General features: G+C 40.5%; 2 protein-coding genes across 2 annotated transcripts; one reads left to right on the top strand and one right to left on the bottom strand.

Annotated features, from left to right (window-relative positions):
- Window positions 1-1,085: 1,085 nt before the first annotated feature.
- LOC127449933 (TBC1 domain family member 17-like) lies at window positions 1,086-18,856 on the bottom strand. Its single transcript, XM_051713561.1, has 17 exons — window positions 18,797-18,856; window positions 17,993-18,088; window positions 17,802-17,879; window positions 16,790-16,919; window positions 16,283-16,469; window positions 16,058-16,169; window positions 15,798-15,968; window positions 15,582-15,707; window positions 15,321-15,424; window positions 13,937-14,031; window positions 8,193-8,309; window positions 7,992-8,092; window positions 7,818-7,917; window positions 7,230-7,327; window positions 3,531-3,647; window positions 2,064-2,150; window positions 1,086-1,951 (listed from the first exon to the last, which is right to left on the bottom strand). Exons 1-17 carry the CDS (start codon window positions 18,821-18,823, stop codon window positions 1,766-1,768), a joined length of 1,932 nt encoding a protein of 643 aa, XP_051569521.1. The 5' UTR covers window positions 18,824-18,856; the 3' UTR covers window positions 1,086-1,765.
- Window positions 18,857-20,833: 1,977 nt separating this feature from the next.
- LOC127449935 (uncharacterized) lies at window positions 20,834-27,401 on the top strand. The gene is made up of 6 exons (XM_051713568.1): window positions 20,834-20,973; window positions 21,582-22,309; window positions 22,551-22,821; window positions 22,928-23,011; window positions 24,013-24,182; window positions 26,330-27,401. Exons 2-6 carry the CDS (start codon window positions 21,917-21,919, stop codon window positions 26,465-26,467), a joined length of 1,056 nt encoding a protein of 351 aa, XP_051569528.1. The 5' UTR covers window positions 20,834-20,973; window positions 21,582-21,916; the 3' UTR covers window positions 26,468-27,401.
- The last annotated feature ends 472 nt before the right edge of the window (window positions 27,402-27,873 follow it).

The following is a 27,873-nucleotide window of genomic DNA, read 5'->3' as shown; positions in this document are numbered from 1 at the left end:
AATGACTTCACTCGGACACCACAGAGCTGCTCAAACAGCTTTAGGCAATGAAATCTAACTAGAGGATAACTCACAGCAGATTGAGTTTGAATGAGGCACTCATACTTTTTTTCTCATCCCCAGTAAAGCGAGGTCATGCTGGTTGTAAAAGGGACAAGATGAGTCTCATGAGTAAAAATGTATTTGGGTACGAGACAAAGAAGGGTGGCAGATCGCAGGCTGTTTAAGTGCCATGCTAAATTCATATGTTGCAGCTGTATTCAAACAAACACAGTGGGAAAATGAAGGGAGGGTGAGAGAGAGACAGACAGAGAAAAGAGGAGGCTGAACGGCAGAAAGAGCAGCGAGTAGGATGGTGAGAAGGAGGCGTGGTTCTCCACCCCTCATTTTCCAGCTCATTTGCTTGGACAGTGGGCAACAGTGACCCCATTTACCCTGATCTTTTAACCCCAGTCAGACACCTGCTGATGGAGGGTGTGAATGTGTTTGTTTGTGTGACGACGACACTGGTGGTGTTTTCTTGGCACATGGGCCGTTTCGTTCTGTGATAAACATAAATTTAGTGGTTAAACAAAACATATGTCATACATTCAAAATTATTTTCTGCTTCATTAGCTGATCGTTTCACCCTCAGAATCATTATTTAATTTAAAAAGTCCTAAAAAATGTTTTTCAAAACTATAGTTTTTTAAAAAAGTTATTTTATCTACTAGTAAAAGTACTATAATAGCTAGTTCTCATCTCCCAGTAAATACATTGATTGCATCTTATTTTCTGTTATTCTGCCTAATACAGTATCTTATTTTTCTTTTTTTGCATTCAACAGAAGATAAGGAAGTAATACAGGTTTGGAACAACATGAGGGTGAGTAAACGATGACAGAATTTTCACTTTTAATTAGATTCCAGAGATTTAAATAAAGCCGTCTATCTAGGGTACACTCATGGAATTTTGTGCATATTAAATTTTTTTTTGGAGTGTATAAAGAACAATTATAGTGTGACAAGAAAAGATACTAAACACATTTTACAAGGAACAATACCACAAAAACACAACAACAAAAAAACAAAAAAAAACAATGTCCATTACTAAGTTTGCAGGTTTTATTTAAGATGCTTTAGCCATATGAAATACATGGAACAAGCACAGTGGTTAAAATAAAGAACAAAATAAGTAATATCAATTGTAGTTCTTGCTACACTGCATGCAAAATGGTTCTGCACAGCATCATCTAGCTGTCAACAGTCTTCTAAATGGATGCAAAAACGGGGATTCAAGGGAAAAAGGGGAGAAACAGACAACATAAACAGGAAAGACGTAACAGAACGACTATACATTATAATACAATACATAATAATAATGACTAAAACATGGTATTGGGTAATGTAGTTACAAGTGTGAACACAACCACACAAGCAATGAGATATACAATTCTGTTAAAGCAAAATGGTATCAACAGATAAAATATGAGCTGTAAACATCACAGGGTGTCAGAATTCCCTCTCTTCCGGACTGTTTGCAATGCCCTCAGTCATTCACACATCTCAGTTTGAACAGCATGTTGAAAATATTCTGCCCTTCTTAGGAAAGTACAGTACATAACAGTCAGCAAATCTCAGTTTTAGGTTGCTGCAGCTATAGATTCTAATTTCTGAATTATATTCGCCAGTATTTTATAAACAAACACGTTAATCATCAATCTTTTGGAATATTCATGATTAGATGTCATTTAAATCCACTCTTCCCCTTCTGCCAATCACTGGAATTAGGGGTGCGTAGGATGTGGGCGCTGTGGCGTCTGCCCATTGAATGACTGGCAGGCTGTAGCTCCCCTGGCTTCTGACTGGTTGAGAAGGGCGTCAGTCTCTCTGGTCTCCGAGACTGGGCTCTCTTCTGAAGAGCTTGAGGGGACATACAGTCCAAGAACTTCCTGTACTTTCACAGGCAGCTCCTGAGAACAAAGCAGTTATCAAGTATTACAGTATGTAGTATGTATGACTATGGTTATTTTTCATACCATATCAGCAGTCCTATCTCTTCTACAGAGCACTGTCCCATCTCACCTTGCAATGCGCCAGCTGTAAATAAATGGCCTCGGCTCCACAGAGCACTGAATGCAGGTCCAGCTTCATGGTGAGCTCATTAATGTGCTGTAAACAAAAACACACAAATGCTTACACACAAGGGCTGGGCGATATGTAAAAATAATTTTATTGATAATCGTCTGAAAAATATCACAATATACGATTATACCGTCAAACCCCCTGCCGAGGGTCGGTGAATTTTTTGCTTTATTAATTTTGCTTTAAAAATGTAATTGATTTATTGAAAAACATAATAAAAAAAAAAAGAAATTTCTAAAATCAAATTGCACTTTAAGCGAAAAAAGCAATAAAATAAAGTGATCAAAAAATCGTATTTAACAACTCGCCATCATGCAAGCATCCGTCAACGACAACAGGTGGAAAATTACTAATAGCCTACAGATTAAGAACTAAAGACAATTATAAATGTAGAGACAATTATATCATAATAAATAAGCCTAATTCATCTCCTTGTGTTCCCAAAATAATGCTGCCAAATGTGTGTTCTTATTGAATTTGTGTTTGGTTTGCGTTTTGGTTATACAGTTAATGCTGCCTAAAGAAAATAAAACAGAACTTAATTTTATGTTCAAGATGAATGTGTCTTTTATTACTTTATGATTGAATCACTTTTGTCTTTGTTTATTTAATACAAAGATACTGTATATATTACTGAACCTGCAGAGTTGCGTTCACAATGCCTGCTAACCGCGTGGAAATGAAGCGAACTAAACTCACAGCACCTCCTGAGATGATCAGAGATCATTTGCAGCATTCTCATAGATGACATTATTCTTGCAAACCGTTTTCAGACAAATGAAACAGAGAAAAAAAGAGTGAAAACTCTTTACATGCACTTGTTCCACATGACAGGCTTGTGCTGCACACCTCTGAACAAACAGCGAATCAGACACAAGCACTGACGGCTTTTCTTTTGTCTGTTCTTAAAAATATAATAAGGTGTGTTTCTTCAAGCGGGTGTCTTTGTGACTAACAGCATTTCTTGTGTCACTACGAGACGTCTTACAGGTCGCCCGCCTGTTGCGGGTAGATGAGCAAAATTACCCGCACATGAAATACATTTGGACGAGGAGCTTGCGAACTGGATTCAGCCTCGTCGCATTTGGCGGGTGGTAGTTTCACACCCTGTTTAATATATTTGGCGACTTCCCAGATCCATGGTTTTGTCATTTCCCAATATTTTCGATCATCGTCTGTCAATTGAGCGTTGCAATCGGCAACAGGATCTTTGTAAGACACTGTTGATATCCGATAACATTGTCCTATCGCCCAGCCCTATTACACACACACTTAAAAGGTAAGATTGAAACTGGTTAACTTATTTATAATTTGTCTGAAGTGAGTCCACTGTACTTTTTCCAAAGGCTTTCTGCTTACATAGGCTACAATCCTTCAGGAGCAAAGAGCTAGGTATAGAGAACCCACCTTAAGTATAGAGTTAAAGTCATGATTTGAGCCAATCAGCTCCTCTCTCTGTGACTCAAGAATGGAGCAGGCCATCAGTAAGTGAAAGGTTTCACAAGGTAGACGAGTCCACAAGACCTACAACAAGCAGAAGACATGAAGATCTTTAAGTGAAATACTACATAAATCTAGAACAATATTAAAAGTGTAGTTCTATATTTAAGTCCTTTTTTACTATAAATACTCCTCCCTGCCCAGTAGGTGGCGATATGCAGGAAGAATGCAAATCTCCAAAAACAAAAGAAGAATGTGAAAGTGGAGATTGATGGTAAAAAATTTATCTGTTTCTACTTCCACACCAATCATATCCCTTCTGAAGACATGGAGTCGTATGGCTTACTTTTATGCTCCCTTTATGTGCATTTTGGACCTCCAAAATTTTGGTACCCATTCACTTGTGAGGACCAACAGAGCAGAAATCTTCTTCTAAAAGTCTTTGTTTGTGTTCAGCAGAAGAAAGAAAGCAGGGCTCGACATTAACGCTTGTCAGGGACAAGTGGAATTTTGAACGGGCAAGTTAAAGATAATTTTACTTTCCCGACCGGACAAGTAGCCTGATTAAAATCTTAATAACAAATGTTAGCTCAATAGCGTGGGATTGTGGGGATTGAGCACAATTTTAATCATTCCCGCATGTTCCACTTTCAAAATGCAGGAACTCCCTCTATTGCGTCGCCCTCTCTCCCTCTCGGCTTCACTCGTGGTGCAGCGTTCAGCAGCTTGTCAGTGCAAGCAGTGGGGAAGCGCATATTTACTAAACTTTAGATTTCACACATATAAACGGGCCATGTCTCTATAAGCGAGTGATGCGATAAAACTATTGCTCTTGTGTATAATCAACAAATCTGTCTTCATCGCAAGCGTGCAACGTTGGAGAGATCTAATTTTGTCTCATCACATCGTTGCGCTCCCTCATAATACAGCAAGAAAGGCAGAAATTGCAAAAACGCTTTGTGTAATAATACCATCTGTAGAGTGAAGAGAAACACTTAAAACAGACTTATGCACCCGTTACATCTCTCATCTTTCTAGAGCTCCATCTAATGTGTGTATCCGAGGTATTTTCTCTGCCATGTGTCAGTCAATTTTAATAAGTTTATAACAATATACACTGGCGGCCAAAAGTTTGGAATAATGTACAGATTTTGCTGTTTCGGAAGGAAATTGGTACTTTAATTCACCAAAGTGGCATTCAGCTGATCACAAAGTATAGTCAGGACATTACTGATGTAAAAACAGCACCATCACTATTTGAAAAAAGTCATTTTTCATCAAATCTTGACAGGCCCCATTACTAACAGCCATCACTCCAACACCTTATCCTTGAGTAATCATGCTAAATTGGTACTAGTAAATCACTTGCCATTATATCAAACACTGCTGAAAGCTATTTGGTTCATTAAATTAAGCTTAACATTGTCTTTGTGTTTGTTTTTGAGTTGCCACAGTATGCAATAGACTGGCATGTCTTAAGAAACAGCTTTCTCTAGAAACTCATCAATCAATCATTGTTTTGAGGAATGAAGGCTATACAATGCTTGGAATTGCCAAAAAACTGAAGGTGTCATACAAAGGTGTACACTACAGTCTTCTAAGCAAAGGACAACTGGCTCTAACAAGGACAGAAAGAGATGTGGAAGGCCAGATGTACAACTAAACAAGAGGATAAGTACATCAGAGTCTCTAGTTTGAGAAATAGACGCCTCACATGTGATTTAGCAGCAAGATTCTCTCAGGATATTATTTGTTAACATTTTTAATGCATTTTGTCAATATTAAACAGCTGTTTTTAATGGAACTGGTGAGAACTGACTGGTATTCTCAAAGAGATGATTTACCCAAACATGAAAATTTGGTAACCCTTTCCAAAAAGGTTCGATTTGTTAACGTTAGTTAACTACATTAGTTAACATGAACTAACAACAATAAACACCACTTTTATATAATTTATTAATCTTGGTTAAGGTTAATTCCAATATACAGTATACATTAACTAAGATTGATAAATGCTGTAAAATATTGTTCACTGTTAGTTCATGATAGCTATTGCATTATCTAATGTTAATGAGAATGAGAAGAGAATGAGCTTTATTGCCAAGTATGCTTACACATACAAGGAATTTGTCTTGGTGACAGGAGCTTAAGTGTACAACAATACAAAAACAGCAGCAAGACTTTAAAAAAATAATATGATATATATATATATATATACACACACATACATACACACACACACACACACATACATACACACATACATATACATACATACATACATACATACATACATACACACACACACATACGTAGTGCAAATCTAAATACAAATCAGTTATATACAGTGCAAGGGAATGTAATGGCAGAAGAGGTTGGATGTGTTGGATAATATAAAAAGACTAAGCTGTGTATTGCACATTAATTATTGCTCAAAGGGGCAGTTTTAACGGTTCATGAGAAGGATAGCCTGGGGGAAAAAACTGTTGCTGTGCCTGACGATTCTGGTGCTCAGAGCTCTGAAGCGTCGGCCAGAAGGTACCAGTTCAAAAAGGTAGTGGGCAGGGTGAGTGGGGTCCAGAGTGATTTTTCCAACCTTTTTCCTCAATCTGGAAGTGTATAATTCTTGAAGGGAGGGCAGGGGGCAACCAATAATCCTCTCAGCAGTCCAAACTGTCCTTTGTAGTCTTCTGATATCTGATTTCGTAGCTGAACCAAACCAGACAGTTATAGAAGTGCAGAGGACAGACTCAATGACTGTTGAGTAGAACTGTATCAGCAGCTCCTGTGGCAGGTTGAATTTCCTCAACTGGCGAAGGAAGTACAACCTCTGCTGGGCCTTTTTCACAGTGGAGTCAATGTGGGTCTCCCACTTCAGGTCCTGTGAGATGGTAGTGCCCAGGAACCTGAATGACTCCACTGCTGCCACAGTGCTGTTTAGAATGGTGAGAGGGGTCAGTGTTGGGGTTTTTCTCCTAAAGTCCACAATCATCTCCACTGTTTTGAGCGTGTTCAGCTCAAGGAATGGAACCTTATTGTAGAGTGTCACCAAAAATTGTCATCATTACTCACCTTTATGTTGTTCCAAACCTGTCTGACTTTCTATCTTCTGTGAAACTCAAAAGGAGATGTTAGGGAGAATGTTAGTTTCAGGCTCAATTCAATTTATTTTATGAAAAAAATAAAATAATAAAAATAAAAAAAGATGCAGTGACAGTGAATAGTGACTGTGACTAACATTCTGCCAAAAATCTAATTTTGTGTTCCTCACAAGAGAGAAATTCATACAGGCCTGAGGGTGAGTAATGATTAACCGTCTTTCTGCACTGTGTTCTTAATCCCTATTAGGTGTAAATGATGATGATGGAGGCTTTTCTTTTTTTTCTTCCTTACATACTTTCTTTTGTTTTTCTCTCTGGACAAGTAACTTTTTTACTCGGACAAGTGAATGACCAATTTACAAGCACATGACAATGCTTAATGTTGAGCCCTGGAAAGTCATACACATGTGGGATGGCATGAGGGTGAGTGAATGATGAGAGAATTTACATTTATTGTGATTCCTCCATTTAATGTGATTTTGACACTTTCATTAAATTAAACCACATAAAAACTACAAGTGTTGTATGTTGATATGTATTTATTTACCCTTTTGAGTTATCTTACCTCCCATAGACTCAAGATGTCTTCAAAAGTGAACTCTCGCTTAAACCAAATCAGTAACCATCGGAAACAGAAGCAAAGTGAGCCACTATCCTGAGAATCTGTGACAGAGAAAGAGAAGAATGCAATATTATTGAACAGGTCATGCCACCACTCAAGAACAAATGCACATAACAATAATACAATTGTACATACTGTATAACAACTTAATATATATATATATATTTAAATACTACTCATATTGAGTACACTTTGTTTTTCTTCAGTCTTTTACATCACAGGCATACACCACTTTATAAATGTATGTTTTGTATTTTTTTTTTGTTTTTTTGTTTACAATTTATACTTCATTTATATTTTGACAACCTGTTCATTCACTTATATTTCTACTTTTTTTTACTACTAATTCTTCATAAAATATCTTTTTTAATTTAAACGTTTACTTGAAACGGAAGCTTGTTGAAAAATACTGATTCTTGCTTGTTAATTCTTCATTGTCAACAAGTACTGCTGTTGCCATGCTGCACATCTGACAAATAAAACTTTGACTTTGAGAAAGCTGATATTTATAGTGTGTGTGTGTGTGTTTACCCAGGTAGTCACATAGCTCCGGATCAAGTGCTCTTAATAGGAGGCTGAGCTGAAGGAGCTGCTGTTTCATGGCCTCTTGAGACTCCTCAAAGTTTTGGTGCTGAGCACAGAGAGAGATTTAATAATGTATCCACTAAATAATACACAATCCGAAAACAAAGAATGTCTACTAACCACTAGATCCATAAAGCCCGTCAAACACCAGAAGGACTCCACCTCATTCTGGGTGACAAATAGGAGTGGAGATAAAAGATCACTCATTCCCTGAACATATCCTAAATAGATGAAGTGAGGTGATGGAGAGAAAATTTGTTGAAACAGCATCCTCTGGTGGATATAATTGGAATTACCATGACATATGGAGAATATTCTTACCAAGATCAAAGTTAAACATGCAGTATGTCATCAGCACATCATTAAGCAGCACAAGTCCTGGGTTCTCATTCCCAGAAAAGAAGGAAGTAAGCCTGTCTGTTCGATTAACATCTCGTTCTGGTTAAACAGAAAACAATAGCAATTCAGATGTATTGAATAACCTATTAGAGTGAACTGATATCACTTTTCTGCCGAAACGAATGCTAGTGCCTGAGACCTCTCTCAGAAACAGCCCACATTTCCACTGACTTCCACTGAGACAAAAAACGACATAACAGACTTCGCAACTTGCCCCCAAACAAACATGCCGCTCTATGGTCTTTTTTTACTCTTTAAGATTTACTCCTAGTTTTGAAAACATGTGTTTTTTTATAATTTTTTTGGTTGTACAACTGAAGCTGGCAATTGCCATTTCTTTACTTATTTCACAGTCCACAAATTTTTTGACAGCTTTCTAGTTTGTCGTGGATCTCCAGGGATGACCATATAGCAAGAAGCATGTTGGTTTCCTCCACAGAGCACTGCTGCATAGTTTTTTCTAGGTACAGTTAAAGAGATAGATCACAAAAAAAAGAAAATTCTCTCATCATTTACTCACCCACATTTTTTACAACAAATTCTCCTCCTTGCCCAGTAGGTGGCGATATGCATGAAGAATGCGAATTGCCAAAAACAAAAGAAGAAAAATATGAAAGTGAAATTGTAGATTTATAGTAAAAAAAACAAAAAGGACACAAAAATGTATCTGTTTCTCACCCACACCTATCATATCGCTTCTGAAGACATGGATTTAACCACTGGAGTCTTATAGATTACTTTTATGCTGACTTTGTGATTTTTGGAGACTCAAAGTTCTGGCCACCATTCACTTGCATTGTATGGATCTACAGAGCTGAGATATTCTTCTAAAGATCTTAATTTGTATTCAGCAGAAAAAAGTCATACACATCTGGGATGGCATGAGGGTGTGTAAATGATGAGAGAATTTTCATTTTTGGGTGAACTATATCTTTAACACTTGTTAGTCAACCTCAGTTGTTGTTTTGAAAACTTCACGTGGTGCCAACATTATGACCAACCGTGACATCCCCCCTGTGCCACGGTTCTGGCATGTGTGCTGGCTCTAACTGTTGTTTGTTTTTCTCTCCCTCGTGTCTCACAGGTGGCGTAGGCATGTGTGATCAGCGTTTCCATGGGAACGCTGATCGATCTTGTGGAGATGCTGATCACGGTGATGAGTTACATGCCCGCTGCCACCTGCTTTCCTCTAATTGCACTCCCTTCTTATTCCTCGTGTTCCCAATCTTTATTTGCCAGTTTATTGTTCTCTGTTACTGTTCACATGTGCGCTGTTTACGATGAAGTCTAACTCTTCTCTCTTATGTAGTTGGAACTAGCTCAAGTATCTGTTGGTTGCCTGTCTATTGAGGTGCGGTGACCTGTCTGCTTGCATTCACTTTCACTAGTTGGTGCCCAGGACTGTGGAGGAGGATTCCTCGATTTGTGCCCGCGTCTTGGGAGATTTGTCTGGGCTTCGCTTGCACCTCACCAGCTTCTACGAACCTTCTTCACAAGCTTGTGTATCTGTGGTTGCCGGTTGATTGAGGTGCGGTTACATGTCTGCTTGCATTCACTCTCACCAGTTGGTGCCCAGGATTGTGGAGGAGGATTCCTCGATTTCTGCCCGCCTCTCGGGAGATTCGTCTGTGCTTCGCATCTGAGTGCTCCAGATGCACATATTCCCCATATGAACACACTCTTCACTAGCTCTTGGCGGCTCGCTGGTTCTCCAACTTCTTCAGCTGGCGCAGGGTGCACCTTCACTTGACTTTTGAGAACTTGTGAATAAATACTGTTGAACTCTCTCTCTCAGCTTTTGGGACCTTTATCCTCCCCACTCCTCAACCGTGGCAGAAACTAGCCAGCATGGACCCTGCGGAGTAGATGACTCTATGCTCCACACTCTCTCAACAAGGAGCTTTGCTTGGATGACAACAAGACCAGATATCTGCTTCTAACCGTGCTTTAGAGGTAATGGCTTCACAGCACATGGATCTGACCGCGATGGTTCAGCAGCTCCACTCTCCCTCTGATCCGAGTCCAGCACAGGACACAACCTCACTCCTCCGGCGGCTTCTCATGCCCCCTGGCGACCAAAGGCATGTGCCATTCCTCCACCGCCATTCTCAGGTGAGGGGTCTGTTAGGGCTTTCCTCTCACGATGTTCACTGTTCTTTTCCTTGCAGCCCTCCATGTACTCCTCAGACACTATGAAGATTGCGTGTATCATCACACTCCTCTCCAGGAGGGCTGGAGAATGGGGAACGGTGATGTGGGATAACCGGCATCCGTGTTGCTCCTCATATGAAGCTTTCTCCTCTGAACTTCGCAGAGTGTTTGACCGGGCAGCTCAAGGTCGGGAAGCTGGGAGGTTATTATCAGGGCTGTCCCAGGGTAATCACCGTTTGACTCAACGCAATGAGCACCGTCACCGCCGCTCTTTCCCCTCACGGACAGTTAAACCTCACTCACAATTCAGACCAGCAACCTGAGTTTACGATTCCCCTCCTGACTTTGAACCTATACAGGTGGGAAGACTTCCCATGCCCCACAAGGAAAGGCAGTGATGACTTCAAAAGGGTTTGTGTTTTATCTGTGGCCGTTCTGGCCACCTTGGTGCCTCCTGTCCGTTAAAACACAACGCTCGTCAGTAGTTAGGGGGTTACTGGTGAGCACGACACCCTTGGACATAGCCCCTGGACACCGCACGCTCCTTCCAGCTAGGCTGCTGATTGGTATCTCGGCCCTGGTGGATCCCGGCGCCGAAGGGAATTTCATTGACACTGACTTTGCTTCTGAATGGCAGCTTCCCAGGATCCCATTGAATGAGCCCATCACCACCCACACGCCCCTGTCAGTCATAACCCATTCCACTAAGCCGGTCACTTTGATCTCCGGAAATCACACTAAACAGCTGTCTTTTTACCTCATCCGATTCCCTTCGACCCCAGTTGTGCTGGTACACCCTTGGTTGGTTACATACAACCCACACATAGATTGGGTAACCAACACTGTACTTGCCTGGAGCGCTTTTTGTTCTTCACATTGTCTTAACTCTGCTGTCTCCCCTGTCCAGTCTTGTGTTTCAGTGTAGGATGAGCTGGCTGATATGTCTGGAGTGCCGCTGGTGTACCACGATCTGAGGGCGGTGTTCAGCAGGTCCCGCACCGCGACCCTTCCTCCTCATTTTCCGTACGATTGTGCGATTGAATTGCTTCCTGACACTTCTCCTCCTCGAGGACGGTTGTATTCACTCTCGGCTCCTGAGAGGGAGGCCATGAACAGGTACATTACTGATTATTTGGCAGCCGGTCTCATCCACCCTTCCTCATCGCCTGCAGGGGCGGGGATTTTCTTCGTGGAGAAGAAGGACGACTTGCTTAGACCCTGCATAGATTATTGGGGGATGAATGACATCATGGTTAAGAATAGTTATCCTTTGCTGTTGATGTCCTCAGCCTTCGAACTCTTGCAGGGAGCGTCCGTCTTTACGAAGTTGAACTTACGCAATGCTTACCACCTGGTTTGTATCAGGAAGGGGGATGAGTGGAAGACAGCATTTAACACGTATAGGGGGCACTTTGAATATTTGGTTATGCCTTTCGGATTGGTCAACGCCCCCGCCGTCTTCCAGGGGCTCATGAATGAGATGCTTAAGAGACACAGTCGATAGTTTTGTCTTTGTTTATCTTGACGATATTCTGATCTTCTCCCAGAATATGCAGGACCATGTGCGGCACGTCAGGCAGGTGCTTCAGTGGCTGTTAGAGAACCGGCTGTTTGTCAAGGTGGAGAAGTGTGCTTTTTTGGGGTTCATCGTTTCATCCGAGGGAGTACGTATGGATCCGGCTAATGCAGAGTTTACACTACACAATTTTAGGCCCGATTTTCACTCGCCGACAGTTTTGTAGAGATCGCCGACAAAAGCACGAAATCATAGGCAAATCAGAACTCGCTTCCATGATCGACGAACGCAATGTATGAATTATCAAAGACACGATCTGAGAGAAGTGCCGACGTGTCGCCGATGTCAGCGAGATATCTAGCATGTTAAATATCTGGACCTGTCTGCGATTCCAAATTGTGCAATATGAAATGTGTTTTGACTGAATACAACTGCAGCGTTGAACTACAACCAATGAGAGAGCAAGAAACGGGGCATGGGAAGTTTCAGTGGGAGGAGTCCTGATGTACCTGCAACAGAACATCAACTAGCATGGCTGCGGTATCAAGAAAATCTCATTGGACCGAAGGAATGGAGGAAAAATTTGTGGAACATTGGCAGGAGCACCAGTGCCTATTTGATGTTTCCTCTGAACTGTACCACAACCGGGTGGAGAAAGAGAAGAGTTGGAGAGAAATTGCCAATTCTCTTGGACAGTCAGGTAAGCAAATAGGTAGATTTTTCAGAAGGAGGTACTTTTTCATATTGTAACCAATAAAATATATGATGCCTTTAGGCAATTAAAAACATACACATCATATTCTGAAATGCATAACATATGATCATGCATTTGTTTTCGTATCTCGTATCACTTCTCGCATGTACTCTGTTGTGAAACGTAATTTGGAGTCCAGGCAGAGTCGTCGGGGATTTGTCAATAGTGAAATGTTTTGTAATGTGTTCACTCCTGTCACTGATTCCTTGTGTAATTTGAAAACCCTAAGACTTCCATGACAAGACAGACAGTTGTGTAATATGAACGATACCACAATCTGATGTCTTTGAAAGTCATGTAGTGTGTAGGAGGCATAAGGTAAAAGCTGTCTCCGAGTGGCCAACCCCAGATTCTCACAAGGCATTGCAGAGGTTTCTGGGGTTCGCCAACTTTTACTGGAGGTTTATTCGCAACTAGAGTCAATTCACTGCGCCAATGATGGATCTCACCTTCAAGCGCACTGACTTTAGTTGGTCCCCGTGGGCTAAAGCCACATTTACTAAACTTAAGAAGCGGTTTTCCACCGCACCAATTGTAATTACCACCGACACTGCTAGTCAGTTCGTTGTGTAGTTGGATGCGTCCGAGGTCGGTGTTGGAGTGATCCTTTCTCAGCGCTCTGCCTCAGATGGAAAGATGCATCCATGTGCGTTCTTTTCGCACCGGCTGACCCCCATGGAACGGAATTACGACGTCGGTAAACGGGAAATACTGGCTGCCCGGTTGGCTTTGGGTGAGTGGCATCATTGGTTAGAGGGTTCGGGGATACCTTTCATGGTTTGGACTGATCACAAGAACCTAGAGCACATCCGTAATGCTAAACGTCTAAACTCTAGGCAGGCTCGCTGATCCTTATTTTTCACTCGTTTTGATTTCACCATCTCTTTCATCCGGGCTCCAAGAACGTCAAGCCCGACTCTCTATCTCGATGTTTCGAAATCAAGACCTCCACTGCCTCAGCGGATACATTCTCCCTGCTCCTCGAGTGGTGGGCATGGTATCCCCTTGATTAGAAAGTTTTACATTCTAGTTTGCACGCTGTCCCACCGCGACACTCTGCCCATGACATTTGAGGCTCCTGATTCAAAACCAGCAGTTTTAAGGGGCTAGAACAATTCTTTCAGGCCCAGAACCACCTTTTCTGCACTGGAAACATGTGGAACAGCACCAGATTTATCACTGGCTGCTGCACCAGCACTGGCACCGTGTTAGTGGAAAAGGGAACTGAAAGACAGTTAAACTGACCTATGAGGCTTCGGTATCCTCTGAAGAGAGAGTTCCTCATCTCCTGTTCTTCACTTACTGATTTCCACTGAACTTTCATCCTGAAATACTCATCCCTGCATCAGGAAAGTTAAATCAGAAGCAGCTACAATGACACAATGCTTTGAAAATTATTTAATTAATATATACTGTATATTTTTCAGGACAATCTACATTATCCTGTAATACATATATCTGAAGTTTGTCTTCATACTAAATCAGTACTTTTTTGTATATTCAAATTAAACATTTATTTATGTTCAGATCTAGATATTTACTGGACTTTTTATGATGTTAATTGATAAATGAAAACAATATATGGTATAATTTTTCAAGTCATCCTCACTATGCAACATATTTATTTGCACAGTACTATATATATATATATATATATCTTAAACAGTTTGAGCAATATAGATTTGTAAACAGAAAGGCTACGTTGATAACTCACACACAGTCAGCAGAGCAGGACTAGAACTCAAGTACAAAATTAAACATCTGTCAAGTTCACTAACCAGAGTAAGCAGCTGACTAGTGCACGCACACAATCAGGTTAAAATAAAAAGAGTGTTTTTAGTTTTAATCGATTTGCTTCAGAAGACATTAATTGATCAACTGGAGTCATGTGAATTACTTTTATGCAGTCTAAATATGTCTTTTGGACCGTCAAACAGCCAGCAGCCTGATGGCACCTGTTTACTTGCATTGTATGGACAAACTGAGCTGAAATCTGCTTATAAAAATCTTCACTTCAGTTCTGCTGAAGAAGGAAAGTCATACACATCTGGGAAGGCTTAAAGGAAAGTAAATCATAAGAGAATTTGTTTATCCCTTTAAAGTGATTGACAGGGAATTGTAAATCAGTGACTTCCAATCAGCAAATCTTGTTTGAATCAGTCTGATTTTCTGAACCTAGTAATTGCTAAACTAACTCAAGATCAGTTACAACCACACAATTGACACTGGCTCAGGGGTTCAGTGTGGAATAAAGTGCCTAGCGTCAAACAGCAAAATATTTTTGGAACGTTTCTAAAAAGTATGACGTAACGAAGCCTCGTTTTCTGAAGTCACCTGACTTGGGCAGGTTTCGATACTTCGTGAAGCAGTTCACGTGTTTCGAACACGCCCATCACTACTTCATAGACACTTTTTCACCAAAGTAGAAAAGTATGCACATCATATAAGCACATTCTAAGCAGATACATGAAGAAAAGGTGTGAAAAGCAGAGGAAAATGACACAGGAAACCACAGAAAAAACAAACTGATCAAGTTGCTATAAATAATCTGTATTTACGGGAATGAATGCAGTAAATATTTTTATTTATATATTTTTTTGTGTGACAAACCAGAGGATGTTAAGCTCACGTTTTGACCCTAAGGATTTCTTCTCTCTCCACGGTTGTGCTCTTCCATGGGTAGAACCCCAGCAGGAACTTCCACACCTCTTTCCGTAAAGCTGGAACAATGCCCTAGAAAAGGCAGGCAGGAATCTTTGATAGAAATTACATCACTGGTTCATGGCATCTTGGCATATAAGCAGCATTACGGGAAGATTGCGTCTCAGTTATAAGTTGCAGAATAAAAATTTGGATTATAGAAGTATATGCTTTGAAAACATGGACATACCCCTCTAAACACAAGCTCTCTGACTAGCTGCGAGTCTGTGACACGTCCTTCTGAATCCAAGAATTGATCCCAATTATCCAAAGGTTTTCCTCTTTTGACCTCTGGTCTGGGGCCGAGTTCTACTCCCTGATCAAAAAAGTGTTGTCCTTTTTCTCATTTGCATTTATTTTTACACACACATCATAAAACAGACAGCCACAATGCTTGGTGACTTACGCAGGTAATGAGCTCAAAGCCTGGCTCCTCGTCAGCTAGGTGTGGCGAGTGAGCGTCCTGGGGTGAGCGGTTACTGAGGGGTGACTCTGGAGGTCTAAGGGCTCCTTGGAAGAAGTTAGTCACTTTGGAAAACCCCCCAAACGTGGTTTCATAAGGATCCTGAATGAACCTCTGTAGATATGACCAATCAGATGGTGTGTTTACAGGTTCGAGCCTTACAAAACCACTCTAAAAACACAACAGCTGTGCCATAGACTTACAGAGACAAGGTGTGCACTGGTATCATCGAAGAGGTGAAGCTCATCAAATGATTGAGATAGGGCACCAGAATCATGTGGGTAGGCCAGGAAGAGCCTACCATCCACGGGAGATCTTAGACAGAGCAGAACATGGTGACAAAAGTGCCACATGAGTATGCAAATAATACTAAAAGTAGTACGATGTAAAAGTGGCAGCTCAAAGAGAGAAATGTGTATGTCACTCACGGGGCAAGTCTGATGTACCGCTGCATGGCTTTCAGCAGCTCTCTGGTGCCCCCTCGATGGAAGTGCAGTGGAGGGAGAGGATGGCCCCCTCTGGTGGTCAGCACCAGGAAGTTTTTACCCAGAGAGAAGCGAGGCCTCCGTAATGAGTACAGCTCTGACAGAGGCAGAGAGAATGAGCTCCACTGACCTGGGGGATGACATATAATTACTTAAAGGATTGTTCACACAAACATTTTTAATACTATAATATTTTCCTCACCCTCCTGTCATTCCAAACCCCTATGACTTACTTTCATAGCTGGAACACAAAAAGTGGTATTTAGCAGAATGTCGAAACTGCTCTTTTCCATACAATGGAAGTGGACGGGGGCCAGGAACAGCCATGGTCACCATTCACTTTCATAGTAAGGAAAAGAGCAGTTTGGACATTCTGCTAGATAACTCCTAAATGAGGGAAAGTAAATGATAAAAACATTTTCATTTTAAATCAACTATGCATTTAAATACCATGTATAGAACCGGTTTCTCTGACTGGTGGACGCTCCTGCCGTCTGTCCTGCTTGACTGTGCTGATGACGGCCCAGTCTGGCTCATAGCCTGGGTCAAACTTAGTCTCCTCTTCCCCGCCCTCGCCATCCTTTCAGGGAACACAGAGTTAAGAGAATTGGGTGAGAGAGATTTAGGTGACATACAGTATATTAGGCATTCATAATGTCAATCTCAGTATTGATCTTAAAAGCATTTAATTGTCTTCCCAAAAGAGCATGTGACAAGTGAACTTTGAAGTGCAATAGAGCACAATAGGTTCTGGTTCTGGAAGTAAAAACCCACCAAACTTTTTCCATAGACCGATAACTTACAAACCTTTAAAGACAGACCTAACCTGAGCTACGAGGTTGTTCATTGATGGTATATGCTTCCGCTGAAGCCATCAGTCTGTGTAATTGCAACTTCATTGTTTAAAAATCATGTTTATTATCAGAGTTCCTGGTGAACAACTACACTACCCATGGTCCGGCAGAGAAAGATCAACCAGTCAGAGAACTGTCGGCGAAGAAAGCCCACCAAACAAGCTCGGAAGTAACCGCCCGCTGCCATGACGTACTCTGAATGATGCAAGCGAGTCGGTCTCCCTTCAGTCTCAAACTACTTACTGTACATCTTTGTATATATCAGAATATTTCACAACAACATAAAATCAATCGTTTTATATTCGATTAGGTCATTCACAATGCTTCATGGGATTGTAGTTCGTGCCCTCATGAAAGACGGTAAGTACCAGTCTTGTACCTTTGTCTTTTGTCCAATTTTCTTTTGCTTCAAAACAAAGTTTGTAATGGTGTGATTCACCTCGGAGCTGGTTGGTTTGGTTCATTAAGGATTTTATGAAAAGTGTATGAAAAAAACGAATGAGAAAAATACTTCTGGAACCCAGGCAGCTGAAAAAGTGGGCATGCAATGTTGTGCTCTATTAGAGTGTACCATTGTAGCAATCTCGTCAAGTCTTTCTCTTACCAACCTTTTTGGTGTAAAAGACAGATGGAGCATTTCTCACATCCTCCTCAACAGGACTCCATTCTAGTGCTGGCTCTCCATCCTACATATTTTCAAATGTCATAAACAGTCAAATGAGTCAATCGAGTCTCTGTCTTTAAAAAAAAGAGGCAATATCCTTGTTACAAAAGTACTTGATATACATACAGATCTTACCCGCTTAACTATACGAATAAAGCCGGGGATGGTTGTGTCCTGATTACTTCTCTTGGCATTGGTGTGGAGATAAACCCCCTCCTTCTCAAAGATCAGCTGACGAATGACATAATACATAAAACTTTTAACCAAAGATACAGATAATTTAAAACATCAAGCCTTTGTATAAGAATTACGATGAATGGTTTGATCATATCAAAAGCACTGAAACAGATATAATCAATTTAATGTTTTTCACAATATTACAACTATAAGGCATTATTAAGGACTAGGTACTATACTCCAATGGTTTGACAATTCAGCAGCTAAAACCAGAGTTATTTCTTAAGTCAGATCTGCAACATCCAATTCATGTTCTGCTTTGATTAATATTTTAAAACACTTATCAGATATTTATGACGACATTCATATCATATCAAAGGAAGAAAGCGGCAGTGGCGATCTATCGACTGTGTCTAGAAATACATCTAATAGTTTTCTTTAATTTTGAGTAACTTGTGACCAGAGCTTCTAATTATACCATCCCGCTGAGCTGAACATGTCATCCAATTCATGACAGTGATATTGTAAATGTAACTGACATTCCATCATAATAATATGACAATGACTAAACCATCAGGCTTGTACTAAACCATATTACAGTCTGTGAACTCGCTAACTAAAATAACTTTTTAACAGCCATATCCAGGAAACATACAGAGGTTAAAAGGTAATAGAGGTTATACAGAGCCTCGACTGGTGTCATATCAGATATTAGATCGACGACATAACTCAATGTTATTGCTAACCACTGTCAGTATTCACCTTGTGACTCTCTGGCTTCGTCTCCATTCCTCCGTTGTTCACGTAGTATAACCAAAACAATCTCGCACTTCCGTTTTTTTCTGGAGGGCACCGCCCACTTCCGCAGCAGCAAATCAGATACTCAGAACACATTTCGGTGTCTTTTGTATTATTATTGACAACCAGCAGTAGATAGAATACACATACAACACAATATTCAGGGGTATCAAAAGAAAAAAAAGAAAAAAATTATTTGATAAACCATACAAATCACAAATACAGAAAATTCTGCGTTACTTATTTTACATAATTCTACCGTCCTAAAAGGTTGGTTTTCCGACCATTTAATCTATAATATAAATAATCTTCCATAAATAATTAATAATTATTACAAAAAAGGACATCTTAAAAAAAGCATTTAGTTGTTTTATCCTTTTATGAGTGGCTCTTTTGAAGATGGAAATGAGGATAATGTTCCTAGGTCACATTTCTTGATTTTAATGTAGGGTACTTTTAATGTTTAATGTAGGTTTTTTTTTTTTTTTTACCGTGCAAGTGAAAGGATAGTATGTTGGGTAAAAGCTCCTGTTGCAGAGTTTAAAAGCCCCTGTTAAACACATTGTTTTTCTTATAATTTTTTTTTAATATATATATAATTTTATCCCCTTTTCTCGACAATTTCGGAATGCCCAATTCCCACTACTTACTAGGTCCTCGTGAGGCGTGGTTACTCACCTCAATCCGGGTGGAGGAGGACAAGTCTCAGTTGCCTCCGCTTCTGTCAATCCGCGCATCTTATCACGTGGATCGCTGTGCATGACACCACGGAGACTCACAGCATGTGGAGGCTCATGCTACTCTCCACGATCCACGCACAACTTACCATGCGCCCCATTGAGAGCGAGAACCACTTAATCACGACCACGTGGAGGTTACCCCATGTGACTCTACCCTCCCTAGCAACCGGGCCAATTTGTTTGCTTAGGAGACCTGGCTGGATTCACTAAGCACATTCTGGATTCGAACTCACGACTCCAAAGTTGGAGGTCCGCATCAATACTCGCTGAGCACCCCAGGCACCCAACACATTGTTTTTCTTAAGTGGGGTGAATAGATTTGTAACCCTTTTTTTTTTAAAGTGGGCTCACATTGTCTGATCTAATCACAATGGAGACTCATTTGTTTATAAAATACTTGAGATGTAATGAAAAATCCCAAAAAAATGCTAAATGTGTTTGAAATCAGCAGGAAATTATTAACCCTTTTCTGAAGTGGTTGTTTAAATTATCTATCTTAATTTGTTACTCAAAAAAGTAACTTGCTGTCTCAAAAGTATTTGCCTGAGTTTAGAAAAATTTCCCAAATGTGTGGGCCTTTTACCCCAAGCTTTTTAAAAGAATTTTAATCAAAACAACCTTCCGTTATTATTTATTTTCACACATTATGTTCCTTCAATCTTGACTTTGTGACCAGAAAAAACAAACATATTTTCACTAAGGTGCCTTTAGCCCAGTTGTACCCTAATATTTGGTTTAGATACCCCAGTCATGGTGCGTGACAAAATGGGATAAAATAATCATTTTTGAAAACATCTCAAACTCCCCGATGTCATCATTTGAAATATGATTTGAAGTTGATGAGAAAAAAAGGAGAAATACAATAGGTCTCATATATAATTAGATTTATGAAATGTCACAAATAAATAAAGTATCCATTTAATTGATTAATTCCCATAATCCACTATATCTAATTTTTGGATATTGTATGTGTTTCTTGTTTACAAAAAATATTAAATAAATAAATAAGCACAAATCACTATTGCAAGCACAAGCATGTCCTTGGAGAAACAGCAGCATTTGGTGTGTGCCACAAAAATCTCCACAATTAAATTCTAATATAATTTAGATGAGAGTGGTAGCTGGAGTCCTGCAGATTATCATGTGTCAATCATGTACATATTGCTATTCTTTCTGACTGTTCCATCCAAGGAGCTCTCGGTTGCATCTTCCAGGTGGTTTGACGCATGTGCGCGCGCACGCTCGTGCGTCTCCTGCTACTGTAAACATCGCTATGCGCGTCGCCGCTGCTGCTGCTGCTGCTGCTCTGGAGTCTAGGGGAGAGACAGGCACGGGTTATTGAGGCTCCGAACAAAAGAGGGTGAAGGACGGTTGTGACAGAGACGGGAGGATATTAAGCGTGTAAGTCAAATACTCGTTCTTCCTTTCACGTTTGATTATGCGAAACGTTAAAATATTAGACAAGACGTGGGTTTTGTTATAAGCTGCATTGCTAACGCTGGAACGGACTGGCCTGTATTTCCATTGGCCACTTAACAGTGAACGGATCAACAAGCTCAATAGCGCACCGCAAAGACCTGACTGTTTAGCCACACATTAAAGCTGACATTGACAAACAAACACGGCAACAGCAGCAATCATCCGGGCAGGGTTGGCTGTGCATCAAGTTGCACCGAAAATACGAGACAGACAAGCTTTGCAGGTCATGCAGCTGCTCAACAGGCCTTGAAATTGATTTTAAGGTCACACAAAAACGGCAAACGAATTCATTTAAACTGAACACCCGAAACAGACGTAAAAACTGTGTACGTGAGCGTCAAGTGCGAAGGCATGGAAATGATTTTTTTGGGGGGGGGGGGGGTGTTGTGGCACTGCAACTAGTTCCCAAGCTGCTCTGCAGTTCCAAATGTCTAAATGTGTGAATATTAATTAATACATAAATAAGAACAGACTTGGCTATGTAGTGTTGATCATCTACATGCATTAATATTGTCTTTTTTCATTTTTAGGGAACATCAGCAAGTGGCATCCTCCCATCTCTCCCCTAGTTCTCTCATGCATGCAGACACTGTCAACCATTACTAATGTGCCTCCTTTAACTGTCCCATCAGCATATAAAAATCCAAGTTCTCACTACCAAAGAGTGTTAATCACACACTAAACAAACCAGGAATTGTAAAACGCACAAGGTGACATTTCATACACACAGGAAGAGACACATACAATCATACACGCAGCTTTTTCGTATAGAGATTTATTAACACCAGCATTTCAACATTCCAAAGCAAGTCTTAATTCCAAAACAACAATTCAACTGAGCCACTGGCTGTTGCATACACCCATCATGGCCTCTGTCACCAAATCCTCGAACCCTGAGATCCCAGATAATCACAAAGAGAGTTGGCAGGCACTGCTTGCTGCCGCTGAGGCTTATGGGCAGAAGTCTGGCTGTGATTTGGCAATTCTGACTGCATATAAGAAGTTCCGTCCCTCCGGTATCGAGGGTGAAGGAGGCAGGAATCACGTAGAGGGCGGAGTTCTGCCTTGCGGAGGCAGGAAGTGCGATTATGCCTACCATGTTTGGGGACAAGGGGCACTGGCTGAGTCATCATGGCGATACATGGATGACATCGCAGTTCTGCACTCCACCACTGTACTGACGGCACAGAGGCACATACGTCTAAAGGTAGAAGAGGGAGGAGCCATACGGGGTGTTGACATGCCTTCTGAAAGGGTGGTGAGTGGTCATTCTTTAGTTCTGCAGCTTATTGGCCTTACGTCAGTCAAGCATGTTTTCTTGCATACTGTGAAAGTGAATGGTAACTGAGGCTGTCTGTCTCTAACATTCTGCCTAACATCTCCTTTTGTGTTCCTCGGAAGAAAGTCATACAGGTTTGGAATGACATGTGGGTTAGCTAACAATGGCGGAACTGTAATTTTCAGTGAACTAACCCTTTAATGTTTCTTTATTTTCAAAGAGCTTGACTAGTGATGGAGTTGGCGCTAGTAGTCCCAACACGAGACTCTATTCGCAGAGCTACCCGTCAATCTACAGCTCGGGCACTGCCTTTGGCCAGTCAGCCGGACACCATGGAAATGAAGAGCGGGAAAGAGAGAGAGCAGTGATAGAAGAATGTGAGAAGGTGAGAGAAGGAGCAGATATTGTGGATTTGGAGGAAGAGGAAGAGGATGAGGAAGATGAGGAAGAAGATTTGGATGGAAGGAGATGTAACCTGAATGAATCAGCAGGCAAGTGTGTTTTGTCCTATAATTTGAGATTTTAATTTTTTTTTCCTTTTCATTCTGCTGCAGTGATATCAATTCAAAATATGAATTCAAATTTAATCTCTCTCAGGAGTCTTCTCAATGGATGAGGATTCTCTGTCCCGGGATTGCGAACCCTTCTTTGAGTCTGATGGGGAAGAGGAGAGCACTGATGGTGAGAAGCTGTGTTATAATTAATTGTTTTAAACACACAGTGACCAAGTTTACACACACTTAATGAGTACTAAAGCCTTCATCAGCCCAAAAAAAAAGGACACTGCATCAACATACACTTCCGCAGTCAATTCGGGGATGGACTTTATAGACACTTAAGCATTAATCTTAGAGTTTGTATGAAATCCTTTAATTTTAAACATTGCTCATCAACTAGGGGTGTACTATAGAGGGTAGAGGCGGTCATGGATAGAAATGGCTATTTAAAATATATCTTTTTGACAATGTACCAGTAAACAATGAAACTCTTCTCTAGGCTCTGTTTCCACAATTACTATCTTTTTAGCCAGATCGAGAAAGATAATAGAGGATAGGGAATGAATACACCGCATGTGTGAGTTTGTCTGTTATGTTTTTTTGGTTTTTTCGATTTTCACCTCTCTGAGATTCTCATTGGTCAATGGATGCCTACACCAGAGTGCGTTGCAGCAAAAGTTGAAATGTTCTTAACTTTTGGTCGCAGGGCGGAGCTTCGTTATCGGAAACCCTTGCGTTTTCCCTCTCTGTTCCTTCTGACGCACCATCCCGTTTGAAATCAATGCATTAGCAGTGTTCATTGATGCAGCTTAACTCTAGTGTGTAGGTGCCCAAAGGTCTAAAGTATGTATGTTTTTGCACCAATAGTGGCAACAAACGGTATTGAAATCTGTTTGTTTGAGTGAACTTACCACACCTAATGACATTAGCTGACTCGACCAATTGTACGACTTTGGAGCAGGTCCACCTGTTTACCCAAGCAATGGAAGATGGGGAAGCGCTTGAAACTTGTTTTAGGAAGTCATAATTTTTTTCCAATTCTGTTTTGCAACACTAGTGGAGCAGAAATGACACGCTTCACCTTTTAATGAAAAATCATCGTCAGAGTTGTCTATTTTAGACTGTAATGTGATGATCATGTTCTATCATCTTCATGTCTAATGCTATCCATTTTATTGCTGTCAGGCTCATTGAGTGAGGAAGCCGCTCCCCCTCCACGTGGCTTGGCAATGGGTCACCTGAATTCTCGCACTTCTCACCCCATGGCAATGGCACGTTCACTGCCTGTGACTGTACCAGTGTGGGGCTACAGGAAAAACCATGCGCCACAGGGAGACTCCCATAGTGGAGAACGGGTCAGTTACACACCTACTTCATACATGCCTTCTTTCACAAACGTACCTACTGCTCTAAAATCTGATTTTAGCCAGAATGAGACTAAATTACATCGATTCTTCATGGATAAGGCAATCCCATTATGTGTAAAAAAATAAAATACATTCAAGTATTCACAATTTACATGGCTGACAGAGCTGAGAAAAATATATGGTGTGTCCCAAATTGCACATTTCTGCATTATTCTATGCCATTTTGTAGTGTAAGTAGTGTGAATAGAATGTTCATACTGAAAATGCAATGGAAAGAAGTGTACTACGAATACACAGATGATGTACTTCAACTGAAAAATGTCTACAGCTGAGTGTGGAATGTTGGACACTTAATGCACATGCGGTCGTGGCTTAACCTACAGTATGGAGTGGTGGTGTAGTGTAAAGCACTGAACTGGTAAGTGGAAGGTTGTTGGTTCAATCCCCACAGCCACCACCATTGTGTCCTTGAGTAAGGCACTTAACTCCGGGTTGCTCCAGGGGGATTGTCCCTGTAATCAGGGCACTGTAAGTCGCTTTGGATAAAAGCGTCAGCCAAATGCATAAATGTAAATGTAAATGTAGTGGAAGATGTGTGGTTACTTGGGTGCAATCCTGGCCTAACAAAACAATCGTTGTAATGGTGAATGTGGTAACTACGAAACATCTGTGTAGACAGCACCTTGCAAATGTAAGTTGGATGCTTTACCATCACCCACTCTGTGTAAATATGTACTTTATTTGAGATGTAAGTGTTGAACTGAGTTTGACTGACACATCACATGTATTTGAAAATTAATTTCGGTCAGCTGAAAAAACTCGAACGCTTGTGTATTTACACACTTTCGGGGGGAATAAAACTCATAACATTAAAACGTCTGAAATTTTACAACAAACTCTACTTTGTTGTACTTTTCTCAATTCCTGTATAGGTCAGATGGAACCAGGGTCAGAAATCAACGTATTCATTAAGGGGCAATATTTGATTTCCAGGGGCATTTTTTACCTGCACGCTAGAGAGAGGGAGAGATAAGAGCGGATTTACTCGCGCATCTTCTGGAGTTACAGTTTGATACAAATACAAGTTTATTGATTTGATGTGTTCATCTGTATCTATGGTTTAATAATTCACAGCTGCACTGTAAAGTGAATAAAAGTGTGCAGGAATTTCCGGCGCTATGAACGTGGAACTTGCGGGAATTATTAAAATTGTGCGCTATACCCGCAATCCCGTGCCAAATTTCAGGCCCTGCACAAGCACGAGAACTTTGTGGATCTTCTTCAGTGTGTTTGATACCAACATGCTGGGACACTTATGAGAAGCACAAACATCTGAAGCTCAGGTTAATATAGGTAATCCACTAAAATATAAATGACATTTCTGCTTGAAATGTTGCTTTTGTGCTTAAATAAGTTTCTGATGCATCTGGGAGAAACAGTGCGCTGGTTCTTTCGCACTTTCTTTGCTTTTCTGACTTTGTTGCACTTTGATGTCATGCAGTACACTGACATAGTGATTGATGTGTGTCGTCATGAAACAGAGTCCCTCCCCTACAAATCTGATCACAGGAGATGCATTTAAGCGACCAGGTGTAAACAGCGATGTGTCTCACCTGACCACATGTGATCGGGTCACCTGAGACGCATCTTGATACTAGGTGGAAACAGGGTCAATGCAATTGTTTTTATTTGAAACTAAAATCATCACAATCGACAGTAAAAAGTTCTATATGATTAAAATATGCTGTTTCAACCAACATTATCAACATCAGAAGCACCATTTGCATGGCTGTTAACAGAGTAGTCATCCATGAAGAGTGTCTCAAATCAGTGACTTATCAGCTAACATTTGAAAATGTATGTACACAAATGAATAACTGCCGATGTAGGTATTACAACAAGCCTGCTTACTAGTTTTGATACAGCAATTGTGACAAAACAGAATCTAATTTGTTACATAGATATCTGGCATAATTTATTAAAAAAAAAGAAAAAAGGAGATAATGGAGCATTAAAATAGAGATAGTTGTTTTATAAAATGTTACCTTTATTATTATGCTTGTCATAATTTGTTAGCCATATGTAATTACTCGTACACTTGAGTTCAGTTGATGGAATGGGCTGTTGTGTTGTAGGTGGGCTGTGCAGATCTGGATCACATAGCTGCCAGTATGAAAGCCCTGCTGGTCCCTGGTGCCACAGACGGAACGGAGATGTTTGGAGCACTGCCACGCCCCCGCATTAACACAGGCGACTTCTCTCTCAAGCACTGAGAGAGGACCTGTGTGTGTGTGTGTGTGTGTGTGTGTGTGTTTGTACGTTCGAGTGTGTGCCTGCGTGAGAACGAGAGGCCAAATCTGAAGCTTCTCTTGCATATCATAATTATTTCTATTGCGTTGAAAGTGGCAGAACTTTAACCAAACCTTTTATTCAAATGAGCAGCAGGACAAGAGAGGCGTGAACAGCACGGTCTAAACTGAAAACTTTTTAATGGCTTAGACTGAATGGTTGTGGCAGACCTTAGTTGTGTAGTGCATTTCATTATGAGAAAATGTACATCATTGCATTACTAATCACATCCAGTGACTGTCCTCTGCAGTGTGGGATTTACTGATCCTATATGAGCCTGTTCACACACTGACATACACATCCATCACCAGAGGAGCATTGTACATTTGCAAACACTACATGTGCTTAAAGATATGTACTACTGCATTCAGCTTTGAATTCAGTGGTTTATATTCATGGCAGGACTGCCAAAGCTGACTACAAATGATGTCTCTCCCTGTCTGTGTGCACTTAACTGCATTTTACATATTTTCATGAAGACTTTCTGAATCAATGCTCTGTAACGCAAAAGGACAATGAGAGGAGGCAGGTTCTTTCAGGGCTGTTTGCTTTTGAAGGTTCTGACATCCTTAAGCTTCAAAAACATGAATGTTTGGGGTTTTCTTCTGCAAAATTAAGAGCATCTCAGCTATATAATTGATTAACATGCGCTTGAACAGTGATGAAGCAGAGATGCTAAATGTTGCAATGTTGATTAGTGTCATAGCTTCTTTAAAAAAAATTCTTGTCAGATTGAAGGAATAAAGATTTCAAACATGTGAGGGTTTACAACACTACAAAAGTAACTATGTGTCCATCTTAAACATTTCACAACTGTTCAATGTAAGTGCATTTTGAATAAAGTTGTTTGTGGTTGAATCCTGTTGCCCTTTTGTTTTTTGCTGTTAAATGTCAGGAGTTTCTGCCCGAGGATGGTAGGATTATTCCAAACAGAATTTCAAATAAAAATGACTTAAAATGAAAATGAGTTACAAATAATTTTATATTTGAGCACCACACATTACAACCCTCCAAAGCTCTCAGTGAAAGGTCAATTCTTAGAAGGGAATAAGGGGAAGGGATGATCACTTCTGAATGGAACGCACCCCATAACTTAACAGAGGAAAGTCAACGACTCATTTGTCCAGTAGTGGAAAGTGCTGATCCTTCATATAGTTTTTATGATGTACAGTGACTCCAAACAGTTTTTGGACATTTAAGTCACACACAAAAAATATTAATGTGACATTTGTTTAAAAAAATTTATAGCACAAACACTTCAAGCAAAACGTCACAAAAGAAGGTTTGTTTCATTTCAAATTATGACGTAATAGATAAATTGTTCAAAATT

Source organism: Myxocyprinus asiaticus, chromosome 13 (genome assembly GCF_019703515.2).
Source record: "Myxocyprinus asiaticus isolate MX2 ecotype Aquarium Trade chromosome 13, UBuf_Myxa_2, whole genome shotgun sequence".
NCBI classification, from domain to species: domain Eukaryota; kingdom Metazoa; phylum Chordata; class Actinopteri; order Cypriniformes; family Catostomidae; genus Myxocyprinus; species Myxocyprinus asiaticus.
Note: the sequence above shows the minus strand (reverse complement) of the source record. Positions and strands in the feature narration are given on the sequence as shown.

What these genes read in the sequence shown, in the direction of transcription:
- LOC127449933 (XM_051713561.1), bottom strand. Translation starts at nt 18,823, where the DNA reads ATGGAGACGAAGCCAGAGAGTCACAAG. An exon ending in AGAAACCGGTTCTATACATG is followed by an intron (nt 16,470 to 16,789) that starts GTATTTAAATGC and finishes GTCATCCCCCAG; the next exon opens with GTCAGTGGAGCTCATTCTCT. An exon ending in GGAGCTATGTGACTACCTGG is followed by an intron (nt 7,328 to 7,817) that starts GTAAACACACAC and finishes TCTCTGTCACAG; the next exon opens with ATTCTCAGGATAGTGGCTCA.
- LOC127449935 (XM_051713568.1), top strand. Translation starts at nt 21,917, where the DNA reads ATGGCCTCTGTCACCAAATCCTCGAACCCTGAGATCCCAGATAATCAC. An exon ending in GGAAGAGGAGAGCACTGATG is followed by an intron (nt 23,012 to 24,012) that starts GTGAGAAGCTGT and finishes TATTGCTGTCAG; the next exon opens with GCTCATTGAGTGAGGAAGCC. An exon ending in ACTCCCATAGTGGAGAACGG is followed by an intron (nt 24,183 to 26,329) that starts GTCAGTTACACA and finishes GTTGTGTTGTAG; the next exon opens with GTGGGCTGTGCAGATCTGGA.